The sequence below is a fragment of the Mytilus trossulus genome, chromosome 3, assembly GCF_036588685.1.
Source record: "Mytilus trossulus isolate FHL-02 chromosome 3, PNRI_Mtr1.1.1.hap1, whole genome shotgun sequence".
Classification (NCBI taxonomy): Eukaryota; Metazoa; Mollusca; class Bivalvia; order Mytilida; family Mytilidae; genus Mytilus; species Mytilus trossulus.
Window position 1 is genome coordinate 17,705,708 of NC_086375.1, and position 27,546 is coordinate 17,733,253.

The 27,546-nt window shown below is 32.0% G+C and overlaps 1 protein-coding gene across 1 annotated transcript; it reads right to left on the bottom strand.

Moving 5' to 3' along the window:
* LOC134710283 (eukaryotic translation initiation factor 2A-like) lies at positions 1-27,320 on the bottom strand. Its single transcript, XM_063570580.1, has 17 exons — positions 27,163-27,320; positions 25,867-25,936; positions 24,774-24,848; positions 22,256-22,374; positions 21,446-21,545; positions 20,177-20,259; positions 13,539-13,639; positions 12,213-12,441; positions 11,551-11,619; positions 10,973-11,074; positions 10,248-10,422; positions 9,670-9,836; positions 4,899-5,015; positions 4,430-4,503; positions 3,663-3,779; positions 2,992-3,057; positions 1-861 (listed from the first exon to the last, which is right to left on the bottom strand). Exons 1-17 carry the CDS (start codon positions 27,179-27,181, stop codon positions 799-801), a joined length of 1,746 nt encoding a protein of 581 aa, XP_063426650.1. The 5' UTR covers positions 27,182-27,320; the 3' UTR covers positions 1-798.
* Positions 27,321-27,546: the final 226 nt, after the last annotated feature.

The window sequence follows — 27,546 nt, forward strand, 5'->3', positions numbered from 1 at the left end:
TAACTGTTTGAAAAAATCTTTTTTCTTTCAATAACAAAGCAATAATTTATACACTTATTTTATATATCACAGCTTTCAGTAAGTTAGTAGATTAACAGAAAGCTTTGGAGATTTTTGACAGTGTATAAATGTATAATGGTGGCAAATTATTGAGATTTCTGTAATTGATGTTGGATAAAAAATACTTACTTTAATCAAACTTTATACATATCAATAACCAGAACATAATTTATCCTTTTCAACTACTGTAGAAAATTAAATTTTGTGAGACTTATTAAAATATGGCTGGTGTCACACAAAACATTACCATTCCATTAAATTCTTTATTTAGAGAAACATGTGTAATCCTTTACAACAGTTCGACTTTAACATACCTTCCATCCTGAAAGCAGGGAATTTCTCCTGTATTCAAATTAAAAATTTAACATGCCAAATATTTTTTGAAACATTAGCTGCTTGAGCAAATAAAGTAAACTCACCAAAAAAACAAAAAACACAAAACAAAATATTCTGCTCATATTAATAATCTTTCTAAACGTAACAATTTTAATTTAAACTGCATAATCAATTAACCATTTGGCATTTTGAAATAAAAAAATGCATCTCAAAATTCAGTTGTCAGACAAGTTATTCAATGAAAATGTTAAATTTAAGATTGTCTTTCCTATTATTTAACCAACTCACAAACATGATCATGTATCTATTCAGTTTTAAACAAGGAAAATAACATGCAACAGAATATTAAATCTGATATACACTGTACAGTAAAACAATTCATTGAAAATGTGCGTAAACTATTTAAGTTATTTTTAAATCTTTCAGTTCCTTTAGCAGAGATTCTTCTGTCTTTAATTTGTCCAACTGTAAAGAAAACAATAGAAAATTTTATTAAATAAGGGACTATGATTTGGTGCAGCATGGTATGACTACAGCAGGTTCAGTTATAATTTCACTTTCAGTCTATCAAGGTTTCTGAAACAAAAACTTTGAGCCATTCATAGTGAAAAGCATTGGTTGGAGAGTTGTAAAGTAAGTTATTGCACAGAAAAATATATTTCCAATCATAAACTCTTGAATGGTAATGGTGAAAATCATCATTATCAAACTGGACCTCAATTTTGTCACTGGTAATGTTTAATAAATTATTGCATAATACAACATATAAGTGTAACTTCCAATTAAAGGAAAGAACCATTAATCTGTAACAGAAGAATGCCTGAGGAAGAGCGTTTCTTTAAGACAATAAATGTAAATTGAACCAGGTGCTCAGCATGGTGCAGCTTTGAACAACAGCTGTAGACAAACCCTGAACAGTTGGGGCAAATTTGGTCACAATATTCAAGCTTGATACTGTCTGAATTTGGATGGTGATCAAATTTTTGACACAAAATTGGTTTTTGTCACAATATAAATGTGGTCAAAGATCTAACAAATATATTATACAATACTGTGCAATTGAATTGAAGATTTCTTCTTTAAACTTTTGAAAACAAGCAGTGTAAGGGAGGTAATCAAGTAATCAAACGTATATATAACAATAATCTTTAAATTTAAATTGCATTACCTCCCTTACACTGCTTTTAATATTGTCTAAATTGTCCTAAAACCCTTGTTTTCCACCCTTTTGCTCCTAATTACTTAATTATTTGAGCCATAACCCCCCATACCCATCCCTATGTAGAATGAAAACTTGTGGTTTACTTTCAGGGAGATTTATACACTTAAACACAAGTTACTGATTAAAAACTACAAAAATGCTTATTTGGGCCCCTTTTTTTACCCCTCACTTATTGAAAACCCCCTCCCACCTTGAAGAAAGAACCCCAAAACTCAATTCCAGCCTTTCCTTGGTACTAAGAAACCTTGTAGCTTAATTTAAGAGAGATCAATTCACTTAAACCCAAGTTATTGCCTGAAAAATTCTTCTTTTTGGTTTTATTTTGGCCCCTTATTCCCAAATGTTCAGGGATATTAACCCCAAACTAAATCAAAGCCTTCCCTTATTTATATGCAACCTTGTGGTACAATGTCTGAGAGATCCATACAGTTAAACATAAGTTATTGTCCAGAAACTACAAAAATGCTTATTTTTGGCCCCTTTTTGGCCCTCAATTCCTAGACTGTTTGCCCCATAACCCTTAAAATTAATCTCAACCTTCTACTTTATGGTATGAACATTGTGGTACAATATCAGAGCAATTGAAATACTTATACACAACTTACCGTCCTGAAACTAGATAAATGTTTTTTTTTGGCCCCTTTGGGCCCATAATTTCTAAACCGTTGAGACCATAACCCCCAAAATCAATCCCAACCATTCCTTTTGTGGTTACAAACATGTATTGAAATTTTATTGATACTAAAGTTACTATCCGTAAACCATCCATCTTCAGACGACGACGTCATGATGCCAATATACAACCAATTTTTTTTTAATTTTTACCGTCTTATAAAAATCACACCTGGGCTTTCTCAATAAAAGTTTTAGTGTGGTGTACTATTTTAGGAACAAATTTATAGAAAAATTCACTAGCTCTAAACTAATTTTTATGTTAAAGGGGTTATAGATATCTTAACTTTGGCCTTTTCAACTGGGCTACTGTAAATTCAGAAATAATTGCGTGCATTTATTATTGCGATTTTGTCATTTTAGACTTAAACGCGCTTTTAATTTTTACGATTTTGCGAAAAATCATGTTTAATTCATATAAAATATTGCAAAATGCGAGTTTAATTTATTGCACTTACAACTCTGTCGCATTTTTCGCAATAATAAAAACCTCGCATTAATTTCTGAATTTAGGGTACATTACTATTTTCCTTTAAAGGTCTAACATGCATCAAAATTTGTTTTCAATATTATACAACCCTCTACTTGCTATAAGTTGGGATATGCATTCTGTAAGTATTGCATGGCAATACAGTCCCCTACTACTTTAATATTAATTACTGCAAAGTTCAAGGGAACTAGCTTGGTTTAATCATATTTACCTGATTTTTTTCCAGTGGTTTACCTGCCTGTTGTTGCTCCTTGAGTTTTTGTATTGCAGATAATTTCTAATGAAAAAAAATCAGCACCAATAAATTAAGAGAAATTGATATTAAATCAGATTCAAAATATTCTACCCAAATGTATTCAATAACAACATATAAACTTTCTATACATTGCAAGATTAGTTGCTTTGTTGTACATGTATTAAATTTTTAAATAGTTTTCTCTGCATGTTTAAATTTATCTAGAAAAAAAAAATGAATCAATTATTTTGTCACATTAATACAATAAAATAGCCCTTGAAACAATACTTGTTTCTTTTTTTGTTGTTGTTTACTTTTTGTTTGGGAGGAGTTGGGGCATATTTTCTTCAAAATGTAGTTTGTAGTTATTCAGTGTGTATTTGTTAGGTTGCTCTCTCATTTAAATATGGACAAATCAGCTGAGGCCGCCTGCCTATCCACTGCGAAAGACCCTAAATCAATATTAAAACTGGATTTCTGTTAGAAGCCTTTGTTTAAAGTAAAAATTAATGTATCAAGGCAAATCTACGTGCTGACTCTAAAGATAAATCTTACACTTCCAAGCTGTTTTCACCAGCATCAGAAGTTCTAACTATGTTATCTCTAGTCTGTTGCTACAAAATGTAAACATTTTCTAAAGCACCTACTTTGTTTAAATTTTTAATTTTCTTGTCCATCTCTGGATCCCCAGTTAATTGTGGTCGTCCTAAGTCAGATAGTGATGGTCCCCCTGGAACACTGGCTGTAGCTTCTGTTTCTGCTTGCTATCAAATAAAGAAGTTTTTTAAAATATTTGAATGCTGTCAGCAATTGTCAACAGAAGTAGAATTGTTATTGGTCAAACAAGTATGTATTTACCAGCTGAACTCAGTCATCAATTCAGATCAATAGTTAAACATGTGAAACAGATTTAAACCAAACACCTTGACTAAAATTAATTTGGCTCATTTACTTTTCATTTGATTTTGACAAAATATTGACCCTTTTAAAGAAATATAAAAAATAAAATAAAAATTGAACCACACATTTCATCAGAAATATTTCAATGGATAAATAGCAGTTTGCAAACACCAATTATGATCATTGGGAAGCTTAAAATTTCTTTAACAACAGAAGGTGATTAAAGCATTCAGAAGATTTTACAGAGATATCTCCCTGTAGTGCTATGTACCACCTTAATAACTGAAAGGATCAACAAAGTTAGTAATTATTTTGTCATGGTGGTCAATTTTACTGCAACAATGGTAACTTGTTCTATGTCAATTCATAGCTCTGAGTATGAATGTTATTCAACATGAAGATATTAATTTCAAATCTACATTCAACATAAAAGAAACATGCAAAAATTATTCCTTGTATATTTGGCCTAACAATATTTATACACAAGAATAAATTAATTACTCCTAAAACTTACACCATCTTCCTGTGCTGATTTAGCTTTCCTTGCCTCCCTCTTCTTCCTGTTTTTACTTGCTGCCTTAGATTCTTCTGTAAAAGTAAAAGTATTTGTTATGCCATAACTGACTTTTCAAGACCTTCATAGATATTTAAAAAGGTCATGAATCACGTCAGTAGTAAGTCAACAGCCCAACAAAAGTTGATCTTCTGGGCAGTAGTGAAAACTTGATGATTTTCAAAATATTGATAAAATCTTGTTAATGTAGCTTGTGTAATGCATATTTTTGTGACCATTATTTTTGCTACAATTATATTTCTTCAACCAATCAACTTTAAATTTAAAGTTTTGATTAATGTTATAATCAACATTCTTTATATTGTATTCAAAAAGAGTATCTTCACATCATAAAGAAGGTAATGTTTATTTTGATATGAATAACATTATGAAGAAAACTTAACATGAATGTGGCCTTTTATGAACTTACCCCCACTATGACCAGGATTTAGTTTCTTCGTTGGATCTGATGCAGCTTCATATTCATGTAGTTTAACTGATGCCTCTGTTCCTCTTGCTTGAGGTGGACGGTATGCTTTTTGTTTGACTGAAATTATAATTATGTCACTTAATTTAAAAAATTTCATAATGGCACACAGGATTACTTTTGACAAGGTCATACAGATGCACGAATAAAAGGCACATTAGATTACATAGGTCATTCCCAATCCTGCAAAAGATTTTTTTATGCCCCATTTATGGACATTGTGTTTTCTGATCTGTGCGTCTGTCCGTTTGTTCATCTGTATGTCCTACTTCAGGTTTAATTTTTTTGTCAAGTTAGTATTTGATGAAGTTGAATCGAAGTCTAATCAACTTGAAACTTAGTACACATGTTCCCTATGATTGGATCTTTCTAATTTTAATGCCAAATAAGTGTTTTTACCCCATTTTCACGCTCTTCTAAACATAGAAAATTATAGTGCTGATGGGGCATCCGTGTACTAGGGACACATTCTTGTTTATATTTAAACAAAAGATAATTGACACGTCAAAAATACGATAGAATTAAATGACCAGAAAAGTGGAAACCTGTTCAATTGTTGATATTTTAAACATATGTTCCATAAAACAGAAGTTCTAAGAAATTTTATACTTTACAAAACCCAACAGATAAAGATATTAGCAAATCAAACAAGAAGTTGGACATATTAGAAGATATCCTGGTTAAGTCATTTAAAGCATTTTAATTCAAAATTGTTACATGCAACAAATCTTTCTTCAACTTTTGAATATTACAAAACAAGTCTGAAATGGCATTCAGATAGTAAAACTGTAATGATTTGTATTGACATCCTGAAAAAGTGATTAAGACTCAAAATACCCAAAAACTAGATGACACTCATACCACATCTTCCTATTCTGTTTATGCAGTTTATATGTGTTTCTTGTTTTTATATAGATTAGACCGTTGGTTTTCCTGTTTGAATGGTTTTACACCATTGTCCCATTGACACTCATACCACATCTTCCTATTCTGTTTATGTAGTTTATATGTGTTTCTTCTGTGTCGCTCACCTTGGTATATTTAAATTAAACAAAGGAAGCAGACAGTTCATGACAAAATTGTTTAGGTAATTGTGATGTGTTTGAACATCTTACTTTACTGAACATTCTTGCTGCTTACAATTATCTCTATCTATAAAGACTTGTCTGTGTAGTTTCAGTGGAATTGTTTTAAAAATTTACAAATTTTATGAAAATTGTTAAAAATTTATTATAAAGGACAATAACTTCTTAGGGGGTCAATTGAACATTATGGTCATTTTGACTTATTATTGAGTCTTAAATTGCTGTTCATTATTGCTGTTTACAGTTTATCTCTATCTATAATAATATTCAAGATAATAACCCAAAACAGCAAAATTTCAATAAAATTACCAATTTAGGGGCAGCACTCTAACAACAAGTTGTCCCATTCACCTTGAAATTTCAGGGCAGATAGATCTTGACCTGATAAACAATTTTACCCCTTGTCAGATTTGCTCTCAATGCTTTGGTTTTTGAGTAATAACCAAAAACTGCATTTAACCTCAATGTTCTATTTTTAGCCATGGCGGCCATCTTGGTTGGTTGGCCAGGTCAAAAAATACAATTTTTAAACAAGATACATCAATGAAGATTGTGGCCAAGTTTGGATTGATTTGGCCTGTTAGTTTCAGAGGAGAAAATTTTTGTAAAAGATCATGGATATTTACGAAAAATGGTTAAAAATTTACTATAAAGGGCAATAACTCCTAAAGGGGTCAACTGACCATTTTGGTCATGTTGACTTATTTGTAAATCTTACTTTGCTGAACATTATTGCTGTTTACAGTTTATCTCCATCTATAATAATATTCAAGATAATAACCAAAAACAGTAAAATTTCCTTAAAATTACCAATTTAGGGGCAGCAACCCAACAATGGGTTGTCTGATTCATCTGAAAATTTCAGGGCAGATAGATCTTGACCTGATAAACAATTTTACCCCTTGTCAGATTTGCTCTAAATGCTTTGGTTTTTGAGTTATAAGCCAAAAACTGCATTTTACCCCTATGTTCTATTTTTAACCATGGCGGCCATCTTGGATGGTTGGCCAGGTGAAAAAACACAAACTTTAAACTAGATACATCAATGATGATTGTGGCAAAGTTTGGATTAATTTGGCCTGGTAGTTTCAGAGGAGAAGATTTTTGTAAAAGATCATGGATATTTACGAAAATATGGTTAACCAGATGCTCCGCAGGGCGTAGCTTTATACGACCACAGAGGTTGAACCCTGAACGGTTGGGGCAAGTATGGACTCAACATTCAAGCTGGATTCAGCTCTAAATTTGGATTGTGATTAAATAGTTGACACAGCATAGGTTTCTGACACAGAATGAATGTGTTCTAATGAACTTAAAATTTTTGTTTTCTCTTAGAGCAATTCACTATGCTGTTGAATATTAATCCTCTCAAAAAAATGTTTGAAGAAATTTTCTTTTTATCTATGAAATTTCAAATGAGAAAAATTTAACCCAATTTTTTTAATCACATCCCCCTTTCCCTTATTCCAAAACTAATCTCAATTAAAATTTCTAATGGAGTTTGCAACAATAACTACTCATTTAAATACATCATAAAATATTAAGATGTAAAAAAACTGCTTGTTATCACTGAATGGTAAAGATTATTTTAATTTATCAGTTAGTAGTAAAAAGTGAACATACATTGTATATTGTATATAACAAAGATTTAAGTTGATTCTGGACAAAGAAAGATAACTCCAATTAAAAAAAATTCTTGCTATTGCACAATATTTTGCAATTAGATATTTCTTGCTTACTATTCTGGACAAAGAAAGATAACTCTAATTAAAAAAAAATTTTGCTATTTCACAATATTGTGCAATTAGATATTTCTTGCCATTGTGCAATACTTTGCAATTGAAAAGACTTGCTATTGCACAATACTTAATATAATAATTTAAGTTTCCTGATTTGGACCAACTTGAAAACTGGGCCCATAATCAAAAATCTAAGTACATGTTTGGATTCAGCATATCAAAGAACCCCAAGATTTCAATTTTTGTTAAAATCAAACTAAGTTTAATTTTGGACCCTTTGGACTTTAACATAGACCAATTTGAAAACAGGACCAAAAATGAAGAATCTACATACACAGTTAGATTTGGCATATCAAAGAACCCCATTTATTCAATTTTTGATGAAATCAAACAAAGTTTAATTTTGGACCCCGATTTGGACCAACTTGAAAACTGGGCCAATAATCAAGAATCTAAGTACATTTTTAGATTCAGCATATCAAAGAACCCAACCAATTCATTTTTTCTCAAAATCAAACTAAGTTTAATTTTGGACCCTTAGGAAATTAATGTAGACCAATAAGAAAATGGGACCACAAGTTAAGAATCTACATACACAGTTAGATTCAGCATATCAACGAACCCCGATTATTCAATTTTGATGAAATCAAACAAAGTATAATTTTGGACCCTTTGGGCCCCTTATTCCTAAACTGTTGGGACCAAAACTCCCAAAATCAATACCAACCTTCCTTTTATGGTCATAAACCTTGTGTTTAAATTTCATAGATTTCTATTTACTTATAGTAACGTTATGGTGCGAAAACCAAGAAAAATGCTTATTTGGGTCCCTTTTTGGCCCCTTATTCCTAAACTGTTGGGACCAAAACTCCCAAAATCAATTCCAACCTTTCTTTTGTGGTCATAAACCTTGTGTCAAAATTTCATAGATTTCTATTAACATAAACTAAAGTTATAGTGCGAAAACCAAGAAAATGCTTATTTGGGCCCTTTTTGGCCCCTAATTCCTAAAATGTTGGGACCAAAACTCCCAAAATCAATACCAACCTTCCTTTTGTGGTCATAAACCTTGTGTTAAAATTTCATAGATTTCTATTCACTTTTACTAAAGTTAGAGTGCGAAAACTAAAAGTATTCGGAGGCCGACAACGACAACGCAGACGACGACGCCAACGTGATAGCAATATACAACGAAATATTTTTCAAATTTTGCGGTCGCATAAAAATTGACTATTAAGGGCAATAACTCCTAAAGGGGTCAACTGACCATTTTGGTCATGTTGACTTATTTGTAAATCTTACTTTGCTGAACATTATTGCTGTTTACAGTTTATCTCCATCTATAATAATATGCAAGATAATAACCAAAAACAGTAAAATTTCCTTAAAATTACCAATTTAGGGGCAGCAACCCAACAATGGGTTGTCTGATTCATCTGAAAATTTCAGGGCAGATAGATATTTACCTGATAAACAATTTTACCCCTTGTCAGATTTGCTCTAAATGCTTTGGTTTTTGAGTTATAAGCCAAAAACTGCATACTACCCCCATGTTCTATTTAGCCATGGTGGCCATCTTGGATGGTTGGCGGGGTCTAAAAACACAAACTTTAAATTAGATACATCAATGATGATTGTGGCCAACTTTGGTCTAATTTGGCCCAGTAGTTTCAGAGGAGAAGATTTTTGTAAAAGTTAACGCCGGACGACGACAGACGACGACGGACGCCAAGTGATGAGAAAAGCTCACTTGGCCCTTCGGGCCCGGTGAGCTAAATATGACCAAAATACTGTAATTTTTTTTCCTGTTCAGATGTAAGTACTTCTTAGTTTATAGTTCTTTATGGGTGGATTTGGGAATCTGACTATGAGTGTTAAACAGCTGTTTACCATCTGGTTGAGGTACATCAACTGGAGCTTGTACTACACCGTATCTGATAGGTCTCTCTGGGTAAGCTCCTTTAGGTGCTGGTTGCCATGCAGTTTCCCACAATTCATGGTTTTGCTCTAACAAAACTTGTTGCAACAAGGTACCTGTATAATGCCATACTCTATAGCTGCAAGGATAAAATATCAATGTCTTTAGTGCAATATTATATACAAGGCTGATGCACTTAACTAGTTTGTATACAAAATTCACAGACTAACAAACTTTTAAAGACTCATACTGATTTACTGCTTCACATTTTGTATAGATACCAGTCTATTTATAAATATAAATATAAATTTGAAGATGTATGTTATAGAATTAGACCAATATTGACCAGATACAATGTGACAGGGTGTTTCAAACTGTAGGCAAATCAAAATATACTAAGTCCATACTGTCTGTTCTTGAAGATTGTACATTGTTCTCTAGATGTCTTTTTGGTTATTTTTTTATGGTTTGTTGTCTAATTGATGTATATCTCTTATCTCCTTTTATTCTTATAAGATAAACCATGAATTGGAAAGAACAAATATCTCACCCATTAGCAACTCTGAGTCTTGGAGTACAAGTTGATGTTAGTATATGTTCCCCATCAGGACACCATTCAAAACTTGTAGTATCTGGAGACTGTGTTTGAGTTATCATTCGTTTTTGTTTGACATCCCAAAACTCCAAATTCCCTCTTAAATTACCAAATCCTGCCAGACACAAAAGTGTCACAGTTAAGGAAACAATTCAACATAAATATCAAGCTAAAGAATTATGACAATAGCAATTTCTTTATTTCTATAATTGATTATAGTAAATAGTTTTCCAATTTCTGTAGACTGATCTTAGAAGACTTAAATAAGCATTCATATCTAATTATAAAATACTGTAGTTTCCAAATTAGGATTAAATAGACAGGCTGACTCTTCTTTTTTTTCATCATTTATGTTCTTTTTCAGGTTTGTGGACTCATTGTTGGTAAATGGAATGCACAGGATGCATTATGGTGTGTTTTACAACTATGGTTGAGACCTATATACTGGTAGGCAGAAAGGCAGGCTGATGTGCAAGTTAAAACTAGTTAAATCTAACCACATTGTGTGTCAGTAACAAGTCAGGTTGTCTAATGTAGAGTTCGTTTTAGTTTTTTAGATGTTGTTGATTGTTGGTGTGGTCTGTACAATATTTTTGGTAATTCCTGCTATTTATTATATCTTATACAAATTTAAAGACAAATATTTGTGTCTTTAGTCTCATTAAAATAATCAAGGATATTGTTCCCTTGTGGATTGTAGAAACAGCAATTCCTTGGTCCAGTTCCAAAATCAAAGATAGGCTCTGTCTTCATGTTGTACAATGTGGCTTTAGCAGGCATAACTGACAGTCATTAAGAAATTTAAGAACAAATTTAACTCATTCATATATATATTCAAAGAAGCTAAAGCAACAATGTTATTATTGATAAAAATCTAAAATCTGATGGTCTAACATATTTCTATTACTTTACATTTCCATGCATTTTTTAATTGGTACAATGAAAAACTGACAGAAGTTATAATACATGTACAGTTGATAAGCTCAACTCAGTCTAGAACTATTTTTATGATCCTTAGTTATATCCTAATATCTACTTAACGATTTATGATCAATAGAAGGAATAGTTTCATCTTCAAACAAGTTATATTCCTGAACTTGTTTTATTTTTACAAGGGAAATAACTCTAATCAGTCACTCTAAAATTTAACCTGAATTTCATATTGATATTCACTTGTAAATTTCTGAGCTATGAACATTGAAAACAAGTCAAAGAAAGATGAAATAAGAAATAACATTTTATAAGTAGAAAAGGATACATCCATATACAACGCAAAATTCTGTAGACTTTGGACTCCAAGCAATATTATAAATAGGTCCATTCTTTGCTGTAATAGAATGAGATATTAGACATATCATCAATGAAAATATATCCCTATTTTTCAACAGAGCACACTCAATTAACACCTTGGGTCATAATTGCCAACCTCTGGTTATAGTTAATCATGTCATGACATAATATGCCAAAATGCTTATAAAAATATTTGAAACTCTGTTTTTTTTTATCTGAAAATCATATCCTATATTAAGCTGGTTATTTTAGATCACTGTTGGAATGTTAAATGCAAGGGGAAAATGAGATGAAACAGAATAACTAAATTAACACCTGGCATAAGTTTGTTTTTTTCTCAATCACCATTACATTTGATTATGTATGTGCATGTATGTAAATGTTTATAAACTCAGGTGAGTTGTTCAGCTTTAAATTTACTTTTTAAGCCTTATAAGCTCATCAACATTTACATCAAATTTTGGAATATTTTTGCCTCCAGCAGCAGTGAAGAGACATGAATTGTTAAAATATTAAACGTTATCACATATGTATTACAATGGCCAGTCATTATTAATGTTGTGTACCTATGTCACATATATATATCAAATTATATTGTATCACATCTTCTAATTCTCCAATATGACTTACATCTAGGTACAAGACATGCATCCCCATTGATATTCATGTAATGTAATCCTTGGTCACCGTAGTATGACTGATCAGATAATTCTGTAGAAGTTAAGGCCAATAATGCTGTTCCTGCATTGTTCCACAACATCTTCACATCCTCAGCTTTATAAAAACTTCTATTGGCTATGGCAGCTCCTTGTCCACCAAAATTAGGGTATTTATATAATCTAATAAATGATGGTTGTCCCTACATGCAAGTAGAATTAAATAAAACAAAACTATATAATTCATATTTTAAAACATTGTGTTGTACCAGTATCGTAGATCATTTATATTCCAGTATATATTTAAAATTTAGCAAATATATTCTGGGGCTTAGTAAACAATATGTCAATATAGCTGCAAGAGCCGAACTAGCTCAGTATACCATAGATGTCTTTATTATAGTAATCATTAAAGTACTTAGCAAGAACTTCCAGTGATGAAATTAACCCTTTATTATATGTTGCTTTCTGTTTATCTAAATGGCTTAGCACAAATAGTACATTTTCATGATTCTCATATGTAGAAAATATAGCCCATACAAATAAATAAATTTCTATTTAAAATGTTTCTAACATTTAATGAAGATTTGTTAACATGACACCAGGCAAATTGTTTATGCCTATACAATGTATTGTGAACTTTAAAAAAAAAAAGAAGACAAATTTAGGGTTAACAATAGAATAAGACAAGGAATCAAATGACACTTTTGACGATCAATCATTTTGCTCTATGAGTAGTTTGCCAGGAAGAAATGTAAATAGCCTTTGGCATACTAATCAAATGACATTTATGTACTTATTGAATACGTTAAATGAAAGTATATATCCTGAAGATAAGATTATTTTCCATTGTTAAAATAACAAATTTGCAGATTAAATTTCTATTAAATTTTTTCATTATTGTGTGAAAAAAAAAAACATTGTTTTATTTACTACTAAAAAGATATCCTATTTGTGAATTTTCAGAAAAACTTTTTTTTTTAATCTTTTAATCATGTTTATACTGGTAAAGAAGTAAATTAAGTTTTTTTTAACCCTGTCACATCATGTATGTGCCTATCCCAAGTCTGGAAACTATAAGTCAGTAGTTGTAATTGGCTGTAGTTCTGTCAAATTTGTTTTTAATTTATTATTTTAACATTTATGAACCCATTGGTTTTTATTTTTAATTGTGACCAATTTCATTAAGCAGGAGTCTATTATAGTTAAGAAAAAATCCAAAATATCTTCTTTAAGGCCAAAAAATTGTCTTTAAAAATTATCAATCTAGGAAAATAAAATGTACACACATGAATCTTACCTTGCTTCCTGGTACGTAACCAGCTACATAATATGGAGGGCCACTCACAGCTAAAGCAAAACTTGACACTTTCTGCATGTGTAACTTGGTTTTAATACTATCTGTTAAAATATATATATATAAATTATTTCAAAGTAATTCTGAATAGGTGAAATAATTTTGAATACAAGAAGATTTTGAGCCCTTGCATATACTGTTGCAACAAACTTAAAATTAAAAAAAAAACATTTATTAAACTATATTCAATCTTTTCATACTTAACTTAATAGAAACAGTGGCAAATATAAATACACAATATTTTACTGAATTAACTTTCTGAGTTGATTTTCAATGTGCTAGCTGGTTCAAGATACACAATTCATTTGTACTGCAGTTTTGGTAACATATTTTTAATTTCTCTGCCCATATAGCACACTTGGATTGATATGATCACTCATTTCAAAGCTGAGACATTTTCACATACATGTAAAGTTTCCATTTTCTATAATTTACAGTATACTATTTAATTATTCTATGGTCCTCTGCTCTTCAATCTTTTCTGAGTATACAGTTCTCTTATTATTTACTTCCATTAATCAGGGACTAAACTTAACTGTTTTTCTCTAGGGGCCAGCTGGGCCCCTAAGATATTTTTTTCAGGGGCCCGCTTAAAATTTTAGGAGCCCACTAATCTTTATACTAAAATAAAACAAAACTGAAAATTACTTAATATATACTTACTAACAGTGTTCCAGCTTAAATCTCAGGGCAGAAGGGTGCTAGTTTTCTGAAAGGGCACTTTAGCGCAATAACCGGGATTGTAAGGATACTTTGTATAAATTACCTTGAATATTGCTAGCTATAGGCTCAGCTAGAGAACATTAGTTGTATTTAAACCTTATTCAGAAATTAATATGTTCTTGATGTTGGTTCCAGTCAGATTTTTTTTTTATCAAATTATCATACCATGAAGCAAAGTAAATCATTTTGATGTTTATGTTAACAAACTTGTACATTTGTTTAGTGCTCCCACGTAAGGAGGATCATTCATACAAGAAGTAAAACAGGAAGTAGTCTTCATATATATGTTCAAATACAAACTTCTTTGATTCGTCTTTAAATGTATGTTCATGGTATGAAACAAAACAATTTTTCTAATGAAGCCTTATTGTGAAATCCTACTTGTAGTCTTGAAAATGTTTTCTGTGGTAACCATTGTAATATTTGAATTATTGCCACCAGAAATGTATCATAAGATTTGACAATTTTTATTTTAATAAAATTGAGAATGGAAATGGGGAATGTGTCAAAGAGACAACAACCCGACCAAATAAAAAAACAACAGCAGAAGGTCACCAACAGGTCTTCAATGTAGCGAGAAATTCCCGCACCCAGAGGCGTCCTTCAGCTGGCCCCTAAACAAATATATACTAGTTCAGTGATAATGAACGCCATACTAATTTCCAAATTGTACACAAGAAACTAATAAAACTAGAGGCTCTAAAGAGCCTGTGTCGCTCACCTTGGTCTATGTGCATATTAAACAAAGGACACAAATGGATTGATGACAAAATTGTATTTTGGTGATGGTGATGTGTTTGAAGTTCTTACTTTACTGAACGATTTTGCTTCTTACAATTATATCTATCATGAACTTTGCCCATTAGTAACAGAGAACTATATTTGGTAAAAATTTACATAAATTTACCAAATTAATGAAAATTGTTAAAAATTGACTATAAAGGGCAATAACTCCTTAAGGGGTCAATTGACCATTTAGGTAATGTTGACTTATTTGTAGATCTTACTTTGCTGAACATTATTGCTGTTTACAGTTTATCGCTATCTATAATAGTATTCAAGATAACCAAAAACGGCAAAATTTCTTTAAAAATTACCAATTGGAGGGCAGCAACCCAACAACCAGTTGTCCAATTCATCTGAAAAATTCAGGGCAGATAGATATTGACTTGATTAACAATTTAACTTCTTGTCAGATTTGCTCTAGATGCTTTCGTTTCATAGTTATAAGCAAAAAACTGCATTTAACCCCCATGTTCTATTTTAAGCCGTGGCGTCCATCTTGAATGAATGGCCAGGTCATCGGACACATTTTTCAAACTAGATACCCCAAAGATGATTGTGGCCTAGTAGTTTCAGTGGAGATTTTGTAAAAGATTACTTAGATTTATGAAAAATGGTTAAAGATTGACTATAAAGGGCAATAACTCCTAAAGGGGTCAACTGACCATTTTGGTCATGTTGACTTATTTGTAGATCTTACTTTGCTGAACATTATTGCTGTTTACAATTTATCTCTATCTACAATAATATTCAAGATAATAACCAAAAACAGCAAAATTTCCTCAAAATTACCAATTCAGGGGCAGCAACCCAACAACCGATTGACCGATTCATCTGAAAATTTCAGGGCAGATAGTTCTTGACCTGATAAACATTTTTATCCCATGTCAGATTTGCTCTAAATGCTTTGTTTTTTGAGTTATAAGCCAAAAACTTCATTTTACACCTATGTTCTATTTTTAGCCGTGGCGGCCATCTTGGTTGGTTGACCAGGTCACGCCACACATTTTTTAAACTAGATACCCCAAAGATGATTGTGACCAAGTTTGGATTAATTTGGCCAAGTAGTTTCAGAGGAGAAGATTTTTGTAAAAGATTACTTTAATTTACGAAAAATGGTTAAAAATTGACTATAAAGGGCAACAACTCCTAAACGGGTCAACTGACCATTTTGGTCATGTTGACTTATTTGTAGATCTTACTTTGCTGAACATTATTGCTGTTTACAGTTTATCTCTATCTATAATAATATTCAAGATAATAACCAAAAACAGCAAAATTTCCTCAAAATTACCAATTCAGGGGCAGCAACCCAACAACCGATTGACCGATTCATCTGAAAATTTTAGGGCAGATAGATCTTGACCTGATAAACATTTTTATCCCATGTCAGATTTCCTCAAAATGCTTTGGTTTTGAGTTATAAGCCAAAAACTGCATTTTACCCCTTTGTTCTATTTTTAGCCGTGGCGGCCATCTTGGTTGGTTGACCAGGTCACACCACACATTTTTTAAACTAGATACCCCAAAGATGATTGTGGCCAAGTTTGGATTAATTTGGCCAAGTAGTTTCAGAGGAGAAGATTTTTGTAAAAGATTACTTTAATTAACGAAAAATGGTTAAAAATTGACTATAAAGGGCAATAACTCCTAAAGGGGTCAACTGACCATTTTGGTCATGTTGACTTATTTGTAAATCTTACTTTGCTGAACATTATTGCTGTTTACAGTTTATCTCCATCTATAATAATATTCAAGATAATAACCAACCAGATGCTCCGCAGGGCGCAGCTTTATACGACCGCAGAGGTTGAACCCTGAACGGTTGGGGCAAGTATGGACACAACATTCAAGCTGGATTCAGCTCTAAATTTGGATTGTGATTAAATACTTGACACAGCATAGGTTTCTGACACAGAATGAATGTGTTCTAATGAACTTAAATTTTTTTTTTTGCCTTTGAGCAATTCACTATGCTGTTGACTATTAATCCTCTCAAAAAAATGTTTGAAGAAATTTTCTTTTTAATTATGAAATCTGAAATGATAAAAAATTGACCCCCCAATTTTTTTTTCACATCCCCCATACATCATAAAATATTAAAATGTAAAAAAAGTGCTTGACATGTTATCACTGAATGGTAAAAATTGTTTTAATCTATCAGTTGGTAGTAAAAGTGAATATACATTGTATATTGTTTAAAACAATGATTTAAGTTGATTCAACTACTATTCTGGACAAAGAAAGATAACTCCAATTGAAATCCAATTGGAATTTCTTGCTATTGCACAATATTATGCAATTAAATATTTCTTGCTATTGTGCAATACTGTACAATTGAAAATATTTGCTATTGCACAATACTGTGCAATTGAAGATTTCTTGCTATTGCACAATACTGTGCAATTGAAGATTTCTTGCTATTGCTGAATACTGTGCAATTGAAAATTACTTGCTTTTGCACAATACTTAATATAATAATTTTGGATCCTGATTTGGACCAACTTGAAAACTGGGCCCATAATAAAAAATCTAAGTACATGTTTAGATTCAGCATATCAAAGAGGCCCAAGAATTCAATTTTTGTTAAAATCAAACTTAGTTTAATTTTGGACCCTTTGGACTTTAATGTAGACCAATTTTAAAACGGGACCAAAAATTAAGTATCTACATACACAGTTAGATTTGGCATATCAAAGAACCCCAATTATTCAATTTTTGATGAAATCAAACAAAGTTTAAATTTGGACCCCGATTTGGACCAACTTGAAAACTGGGCCAATAATAAAAAATCTAAGTACATTTCTAGATTCAGCATATCAAAAAACCCCAAGGATTCAATTTTTGTTAAAATCAAACTAAGTTTAATTTCGGACCCTTTGGACCTTAATGAAGACCAATTTGAAAACGGAACCGAAAATTAAGAATCAACATACACAGTTAGCGTCGGCATATCAAATAACCCAAATTATTCAATTTTTGATGAAATCAAACAAAGTTTAATTTTGGACCCTTTGGGCTCTTTATTCCTAAACTGTTTGGACCAAAACTCCCAAAATCAATACCAACCTTCCTTTTATGGTCATAAACCTTGTGTTTAAATTTCATAGATTTCTATTTACTTATACTAAAGTTATGGTATGAAAACCAAGAAAAATGCTTATTTGGGTCCCTTTTTGGCCCCTAATTCCTAAACTGTTGGGACCTCAACTCCCAAAATCAATATCAAAATTCCTTTTGTGGTCATAAACATTGTGTTTAAATTTCATTGATTTCTATTTACTTAAACTAAAGTTATTGTACGAAAACCAAGAATAATGCTTATTTGGGCCCTTTTTTGGCCCCCAATTCCTAAACTGTTGGAACCAAAACTCCCAAAATCAATCCCAACCTTTCTTTTGTGGTCATAAACCATTTGTCAAAATTTCATAGATTTCTATTAACTTAAACTAAAGTTATAGTGCGAAAACCAAGAAAATGCTTATTTGGGCCCTTTTTGGCCCCTAATTCCTAAAATGATGGGATCAAAACTCCCAAAATCAATCCCCACCTTCCTTTTGTGGTCATAAACCTTGTGTTAAAATTTCTTAGATTTCTATTCACTTTTACTAAAGTTAGAGTGCGAAAACTAAAAGTATTCGGACGACGACGACGACGACGACGCCAACGTGATAGCAATATACGACGAAAATTTTTTCAAAATTTGCGGTCGTATAAAAACAGCAAAATTTCTTCAAAATTACCAATTCAGGGGCAGCAACCCAACAACCGATTGACCGATTCATTTGAAAATTTCAGGGCAGATAGATCTTGACCTGATAAACATTTTTACCCCATGTCAGATTTGCTCTAAATGCTTTGGTTTTTGAGTTTTAAGCCAAAAACTGCATTTTACCCCTATGTTCTATTTTTAGCCGTGGCGGCCATCTTGGTTGGTTGACCGGGTCACGCCACACATTTTTTAAACTAGATACCCCAATGATGATTGTGGCCAAGTTTGGTTTGATTTGGCCCAGTAGTTTCAGAGGAGAAGATTTTTGTAAAAGTTAACGATGACGGACGACGACGACGACGACGGACAACGACGGACACCGGACGCCAAGTGATGAGAAAAGCTCACTTGGCCCTTCGGGCCAGGTGAGCTAAAAATAATAGGTTGTTTCCTTTCAAAATTATCTCCCTTCAAATTTTCAACTTCCTGTTGACCTTTAGACAATATGGCTCTTTCTTTAAACATTAAATATTATCTCAATCCAAGCCATCCTCTAATAGTGTTGATCAAAATATATTTTTCAATAAGTTTTTAATGAAGATTGGATATCAAACTAGATATTGGGATTTTTATTTACGAGATTTTAAATTTCGTTTTTTAGTAAATATTTTTGTAAAAAGCGATTCAGGGACAAGTTACCATCTAACACAGGCTTGTAATGACTCGCAGGACAATAAGAAAACATCCCTTTCACGATGCTTATTGAACAGTAAAATAGAAAACACCTTTCAATAATGAAATTATCGTAGAAAATTTAGCAGAAATAAGAAAACATGCGGAAAGAAGAAGGTATATATATATGCAACATCGTGACTCCGGATTGAAAACATAGCTATTCGACTGGGTTCAGTTATTAGAAATAACCTACTGGTTTTCGAAAATACTCTATATTTCTATATCGCTTTGATAAGACAACCAGGTTTTCTTTTGGGAACAGTCTTTGTTAATATCGCGGGGGAAAGGGTACAAATGGGATTTACTTCATTTTTTTACAGTCGCCAGCTGGGCGACCATGATGACTAAATATATTCGCCCAGCCGAAAATCTGGTCGCCTCGGGCGCCCGGGCGAGCGCTAAGTTTAGGCCCTGCCATTTAGTAACAGTCTTGTTATTTTGAAACAAAGGTTCAAACGTCCTATAAAGAAAGCATTTTTAATTGGTTCAAAATTTAAAGGTTTTTTTTTATTCATAATAAAATTGAGAATGGAAATGGGCAATGTGTCAAAGAGACAACAACCCGACCATAGAACAGACAACAGCAGAAGGCCACCAATATTTCTTTAATGAATCCTTAGGCACTTACCAAAATCATTATTCTCAAAGAAGTGAAGTTCATTATTAACATTTCGGCAACAGATTCCTTCATCATTTGTCCATACTGGATCCCTGTAAAGATACACTTTTATATAGCAGTAACATCTCTAGGTTAGGTCAACTTATTACCTGTTTATTACAGAAGATTCCATGAATATACATTTATCTGTGGTCCAGCACAGGTTACTTAATTATATCTGACATAAGCCAGATTTCTCTGTTCAAAAGGGACTACATGTTTATTGCAATTAATTATTTAGAAGGAGGTGTGGTCAGTTTAAATTATATTTTATGATTCTAAGAACACCATATTTTTTTCTCTCAAAATCTCCAAATATCCTACACTGGAATTTATAAATTAATTCAAACAATCTGAACTTTATGGGCCTACAACAATGTATAATTCACATCATAATGAAAGCACTGTCTGAATCAAGTCAATGAATTATTAAGAAATATTATATTTTAAACAAGAGGCTCTTAAGAGCCTGAATCGCTCACCTTGAAAAAGATAACCAAAAACTGCAAAATTTCCTTAAAACTACCAATTTAGTGGCAGCAACCCAACAATGGGTTATTAGATTCAACTGAAAATTTCAGGGCTAATAGAACCTTACCTTAAGAACACTTTAATCCCTTATAGTATTTGCTCTAACTGCTTTGGTTTTTGAGATATATATAAGCCAAAAACTGCATTTTACCCCTTTGTTCTATTTTTAGCCATAGCAGGCATGTTTTTTGAAGAAACAGAAAATATAACACAAACTTTATTCCAGATACCCTACGGATCATTCAGCTTAAGTTTGGTTGAAATTGTTTCAGTAGTTTCAGAGGAGAAGATGTTTGAAATAGTTTACACCAGACAGAAGACGACGACAGACGCCTGGTAATGGCTAAAGCTCACACTTCCTTCAGAATGGTGAGCTAAAAAGCCTTGTTTGCAAGATTGTTTTTGCATATCCATTCATTGGGTACATCATTTTCAGGGAAATATTGATATTACAGTGCAACCTGCCTAATCTGACACACCGGGGGACCAGAAAAAAATGTTATATTAAGCAGGGTGTTGGGAATACTCATTTTTTTCTGCAAGGATCTGCATATTTTGGGACCATGATAATGTGTTGGTTTAAGCAGGATGTTTGAATACTCAAGTGTCAGATAAGACAGGTTGCACTGTACCAAATTGTGCATGATTTTGACAAAAAAATTGAGAATATTATAGGGTCAATCTGCTGTATTTCAAAAAATTTCTTACCAATTTGCTTGTTTCTTTTGAATCAAACTCTTCAGCAGTTTGCCTGTTTGCATGTTGTATATATGTAAATTTGCATTTCCCTGTTGTGTTTCTGAATTCACTGAAACATAAATGTTTGGTTTTTTTATATGAATTTGGGACATTATTGTCACTTACTTTTTCTTCAAAAATATCAGATATATCAAAAGATTATCACACATTTAAAACTGTTCAGACATCACATTATCCCAAACTTATCCCAAACTTGAACAATTGTTGTTACTGCCTATGTTATCATTTTTAATGTTGTAGGCAAGATAAACATCATATCAAAGTGAATTTCTTATATGTTTTACTTGGAAATGTAAAGACACTACTATAGTGAACACTTAAATTTTCATGGCCATGAAGTTCATACTTAGTCCATTAAGTCTCTTGTTATATTTTGTTATGGGGTTTTTTTTTGGTGTCCTTTTATGAATTTGGTGTTAATATCAGATCTTTGGTCATTGTTAGTAGTAACTAGCCTCAGTGACATTTATTCACAACTAATACAGAGTTGCTGATGGAGCTTTTCCTTTGGTGTAAACAATTGTCATGTTTTGAAAACCCTCTTTTGACCTCCACACGATCATGTTTGGGATATTGTCACATGGATTCCTACATTACATATGTTCTTCACACTTTATACATATATATATACTTCAAGGTATATTTTTGTGTTGCTTATCTAAGAATCTTATATATATTTTTACAAAGCTTAAAAAAAATCAAATAAACAGGTACCTCTTTTAATAAAAAAATGTAATTAAATGCACTTATGAAAGTTACCTGAATAATTTTCCCATATTAACAAAATACTGCCTTTTGGAGAAAACTTCATACACTGGACTTTTGCGTGAGGTAAATCCCATAACTGCTGGTAATCTGAGGTTTTCAAAACTTTGACACTAAAAAAAAAGTTTTACAAATATATAAATAACTAGATACCATTGAGATGGGAGCCATCTCTGTGGGCCCCGCTGTCAATAACGTGGGGTAAATAAGTTGTATGGATAATCTGATATGAAGCATTATTTGAAGTTATTACATAATCTCATGTGTGATTTTATTCTAAGATTTTAAGTTAAAACTGATAAATATTCTCAACTTACTTTCATAGTATAATAGTGATATGACTGCATGATGTGAACTCATTGTTGACTACTCTAAGGTGACTTCTGGATATATGGATTGATGTTTGAACAATATGTTTAAAGGTGCTGCCCAATTGATATTTGTCACATATTTTTAGAATTATGCCTTCAATATATTATGATCCACCAAAAAAGAATGCCAATTAAATGTTAAAAAATGAAAAATTGCTGAGGGGCTTCAACTTTTTGAAAAATATGGATTTTACTTTAAGAAAAATATAACACAAAGGAAATTATTTCTATCAGGAAAATTGTGGAATAAACAGGACACGGGGTTGTCAACTGAAACCAAAGTTTTTTTCACCTTGACCTTTGACCTAGGAAGTTATACATACATCAAGACACGCCCTCTGGTGGGGGTTAAAATGGATGTCAAGTATAAACTTTGAAATCATAACGGTTATCTAGATATTGAGCGGACACGATCTTCACCACAGGACATGGGGTTGTCAACTGAAACCAAAGTTTTTGACCTTGACCTTTGACCTAGGAAGTTGTACATACATCATGACACACTCTTTGGTGTTGGTTAATAGACATGTTAAGTATTACGTATAAAATCATAACGGTTATCTAGATATGGAGCGGACACGATCTTCACCACAGGACACAGGGTTGTCAACTGAAACCAAAGTTTTTAACCTTGACCTTTGACCTAGGAAGTTGTACATACATCATGACACACCCTCTGGTGTTGGTTAAAATGGATGTCAAGTATAAACTTTGAAATCATAACGGTTCACAAGATATAGAGCGGACACGATCTTCACCACAGGACACAGGGTTGTCAACTGAAACCAAAGTTTTTTTACCTTGACCTTTGACTTAGGAAGTTGTACATACATCATGACAAGCCCTCTGGTGGTGGTTAATAAACATGTAAAGTATAAAGTATGAAATCATAATGGTTCTCTAGATATGGAGCAGACACAAAGTTAAAGTGTTACGGACGGACGGACAGACAGACTGATCACTATAGGGCAACCCGCCTAAAGGCGGGGCCCTAATTAAAATATTTGGTGTAGACAGATTTCAAATGTAGTGGTATTCATAACTGCAAATAGGGCTTCGTTTTCAAAACTCCCAAAATTTCACATCAATGATGAAATGTTTTAAAGAAATAATTATCTAACTTACAGTGACTTGACTGTTAGTGTTGCTATTCACCAATTGCAACTCATTCAAAATTTTGACCAAATTGCAATTTGTTTAATTAAACCAAATTGTTCAAAAATATTTGAAATTGCAATATGTTTGTAGGAAGGGGAGATAATGGCTTTTTGGTTTCAAAAAGTCTTTATTCAAAAGAATAGTATTTTAGGTTATCTCCCCAAGGAAGCATATTGTTATTTCATACATATTTTACTGAATATGAAATGTTTTTATTCACATAATGTGTGATTCTTATAAATATAGAATACTTTCAAAAGAAAAACTCTATAAAAGCTTAGTTTTGACATTTTTATAGCAATTCAAAATAAAACAGTTCAGCTTTAGTATGGTAATTGCTATAATATAACTATACAGATTGATAGGCTAATTTAGTAACTACATTAATACAGTGAAGTTACAGACTTATAGGATTGTAAGTATGATTTATTTTATCACCTTGCACTTTCACATTTTGACTGAACAGTTTGTTCAAATTTTTGACCAGTTGAACAATTTGATTTAATAAAACAAATTGCAATTGGGTCAAAATTTTGAATGAGTTGCAATTGGTGGATAGCAACACTAACAGTCAAGTCACTGTAGTATATAAATATATATATAGCCAAGGTGGTCGTGTGGTCTAGTGGGACGACTGCAGTGCAGGCAATTTGGTGTTACGATATCACAGTAGCATGGGTCCGAATCCCGGCGAGGGAAGAACAAAAAATTTGCTTTCGCAAATTTACAGATCTAACATTGTTGGGTTAATGTTTAGACGAGTTGTAAATAATATATAATTTTAAGCCATTATTTTTTCAAATTGGGATTCTTTTCCAGGGGAAAAAGCCTTTAGAATCAGGAAATTTAAGGCAAACAATATCACTGTTTATATACATGCGTGTGTTAGTATATTTGGTACTTTCCATCAAATAAAGACTACTATTCTATAATCAGTTACATGTATATTTCTTAGTAAATATGATCAAAACTAACAAATTTACCTTTCACCATTACACCATGCTATAAGTGCCCCATCTGAACTGAATACTACCACTTTAGTCTTTGAACTGGTTTCCCTGAAGAAGTAAATAAAAAACAGTTAATCAATTTAAAACTGAATTTACAGTTGTTTTAAGGTGTTACCCAACACTTTCACTGAAATTGGTTGTTTAATTTTCATAAAATTTTGACAAAGTATTTGCTTTGACCATTTGAGAAAAATATAAAAATTTCAAAGAATTTGAACCAACCATTTTATCAGAAAAAATACACTGGTTATATAGCAGTTTGACAAACACTAATTTTGATCATTGAGAAGCTTAATATTCCCTTAACAATGCAACGTTATTTCAACGTTCAGCTGATTTTACAGAGTTAAAATGTATCTCCCTGTAGTGTTAGGTACCACCTTAACCTTGTTAGTTTGTTATATAAATTAAATATTCAATTTATGAATGGTACATTACAAAAGAAAAAACAAGTTGATAACTTTAAGCATGCCATCAAATTTTGTGGTTGATATTGACCATTTAAACAAAGAGAGGAACATTCTTTTTACATGAATCTCAGCCCAACATGATTCTTATGAGCATCTCATATCTTTCTTCATTATAGATAACAGGATTGAAATTTTTTATTTACGCCAGATGCACTTTTCGTCTTTAAGGACTCACCAGTGAGGCTTGAATTAAAAAATGTAAAAAAAAACAAATAAAGTAAAATTATTTAAAAAAATCTTTTAAAATCTGACAACAAGAATAGATTATTTTTTTTCTTATATTAGGCCAAAATAAAAAAAATTGTTTCCTCTCCCCACACATGTTCAACTGGGCAAAAAAAAAGCCCATGGATCAACAAATTATTTTCACCATAAAATCAATTTTTTTTAAGGAAGAAACCATTGAAATTGCTACTCCAAACATGTTGAAATAGTTGTTATACAAAAAGGGTTAAGCTGTGCTGCAGATTAAGATTTTCCAATTTTTTTTAAAAAGGTATTGTAATACATTTGCAAAATCTCAATAACTTAAACTAAATTACAAAATATGAAAAATTCTCAAGAAAATAAGTGTAATTGTATTTATAATCAATTACCCTGGGAAATCTGGACGAGATCCAAGTGTAGGTGGTCCATTTACCATCCAAATACCATCACTCCCACGAACTGAAACAAATAAATAAATCAAGCCATATTTCCTGAGTCAACATTGTTAATATTAAAGTTGGTTTTTTTTTGTTCCTGTAAAAATATAATCAAATTTTAAAAGTAAATTGTTTGAAAGCTACTCAAATTATTGCACAAAAACAACTGAGTGTTCTCAATAACCTAACAACCCCAAATCTAAATCTTACTTGAAAGTCTAATTTAAACTTAACAGAAGAGAAATAGTTCAGAAGATCTGCCAGAGGCATACTGAGATACAATGTACATACATTTTGTGGAAAAAAATTTGGATGATTATATAGGGTAGGGGGATTCACTGAAGCAGGCTGGAGCAAATCCTCCACCTTCAAGAAAAAGTTCTGAATAAATTTGCCAGTGGCATACCAGTGGTGGATCCAGAACTTTTCCTAAGGGGGGCCAGCTGACTGACCTAAGGAGGGCCCGCTCCAGTCATGCTTCAATGATTCCCTACATAATCAACCAAGTTTTTACTACGAAAGGGCCCCCCCAGGCCCTGGATCTGCCTATGCATGCAGAAATTATATAATGTAAAAGAAATTTGAAACTCCATTTTATGATTCATATTCTTTCTAATCACTTACGTCACTGACACTGGTCATGTAAAATATCATTTCATCTGACATCATGATCATGAACATATTGATTACTGGTTTTTCGCTTTGGTGGCTATCCCCCCCCCCCCCCCTCCCCAAGTGGATTAGCCCCCATATTTAAAGATGATCAGGCCCCCCATAAAAATAATATAAGGAATGAAAACAAAGATATATTTGTTGTAATTCATAAATGTTTAAGAATTTTAGTCCAAATATAAATTATAACATCTTGAAAAGCTATTAGTATTAATTATATTTCTTTGACACCTTACATTAACGAGGGGTCAAATCAAAATTTTTAAATAGCCTTCCAAGACTTCATAATTATTTGGACTAATGACTTTCACCGTGTATCATCGTACAGCAGATGTTACAGTTTAGTAATTATATATAAAAGGGGGGGGGGCATGAATGTGGAAAAAAAATTATAGCAGGTTGAAATTATGTTTACTGACTGCTTTTGTTTTAAACTGAGAGGTAACATCGTATTGGTTTAATAATCTAAAAGAGGCATGAGTTTTTGGAAATAATTTTAATAGACATTCTGCTATTTTATCGGTGTATCGATATCATTTCCAGCATAATCTCATAATGCTAGCACTCGGCACTCACGTGTAATGGGCGGCGCCATCTTTAATACCCTGGTTCCAAATATTTTCTTTCCAACGTCATAGATTTAATGATGGAAACCAGAGTAAACTTTAGAACCAGTCGTTGTACTCGGTACTCTTTAGAAGTTACCATCAACACAAATGTGGATTAACATTGCGAGGATGAAAGAGTCCAAGAACAAATTATGTGACACGTAAATATCAAATTCGTACGCTAACTATCCTTAAAAGATAAAACATTTTTTATATTTTGATACAATTTTACAATTTGAATCATTTATTTAAATAATTCACTATCCACTTGAAACAAAATATAGATATAAAAATGTTTAATAAAAAGCTTTCACTCAGCCAATTGAAAGAACTATATTAACATGCGTAATAA

Coding starts and splice junctions, on each gene's coding strand:
- LOC134710283 (XM_063570580.1), bottom strand. Junction 20,260..21,445: donor CAAAAGAAACAAGCAAATTG/GTAAGAAATTTT, acceptor GTATCTTTACAG/GGATCCAGTATGGACAAATG. Junction 13,640..20,176: donor CTTTGAGAATAATGATTTTG/GTAAGTGCCTAA, acceptor ATATTTTAACAG/ATAGTATTAAAACCAAGTTA.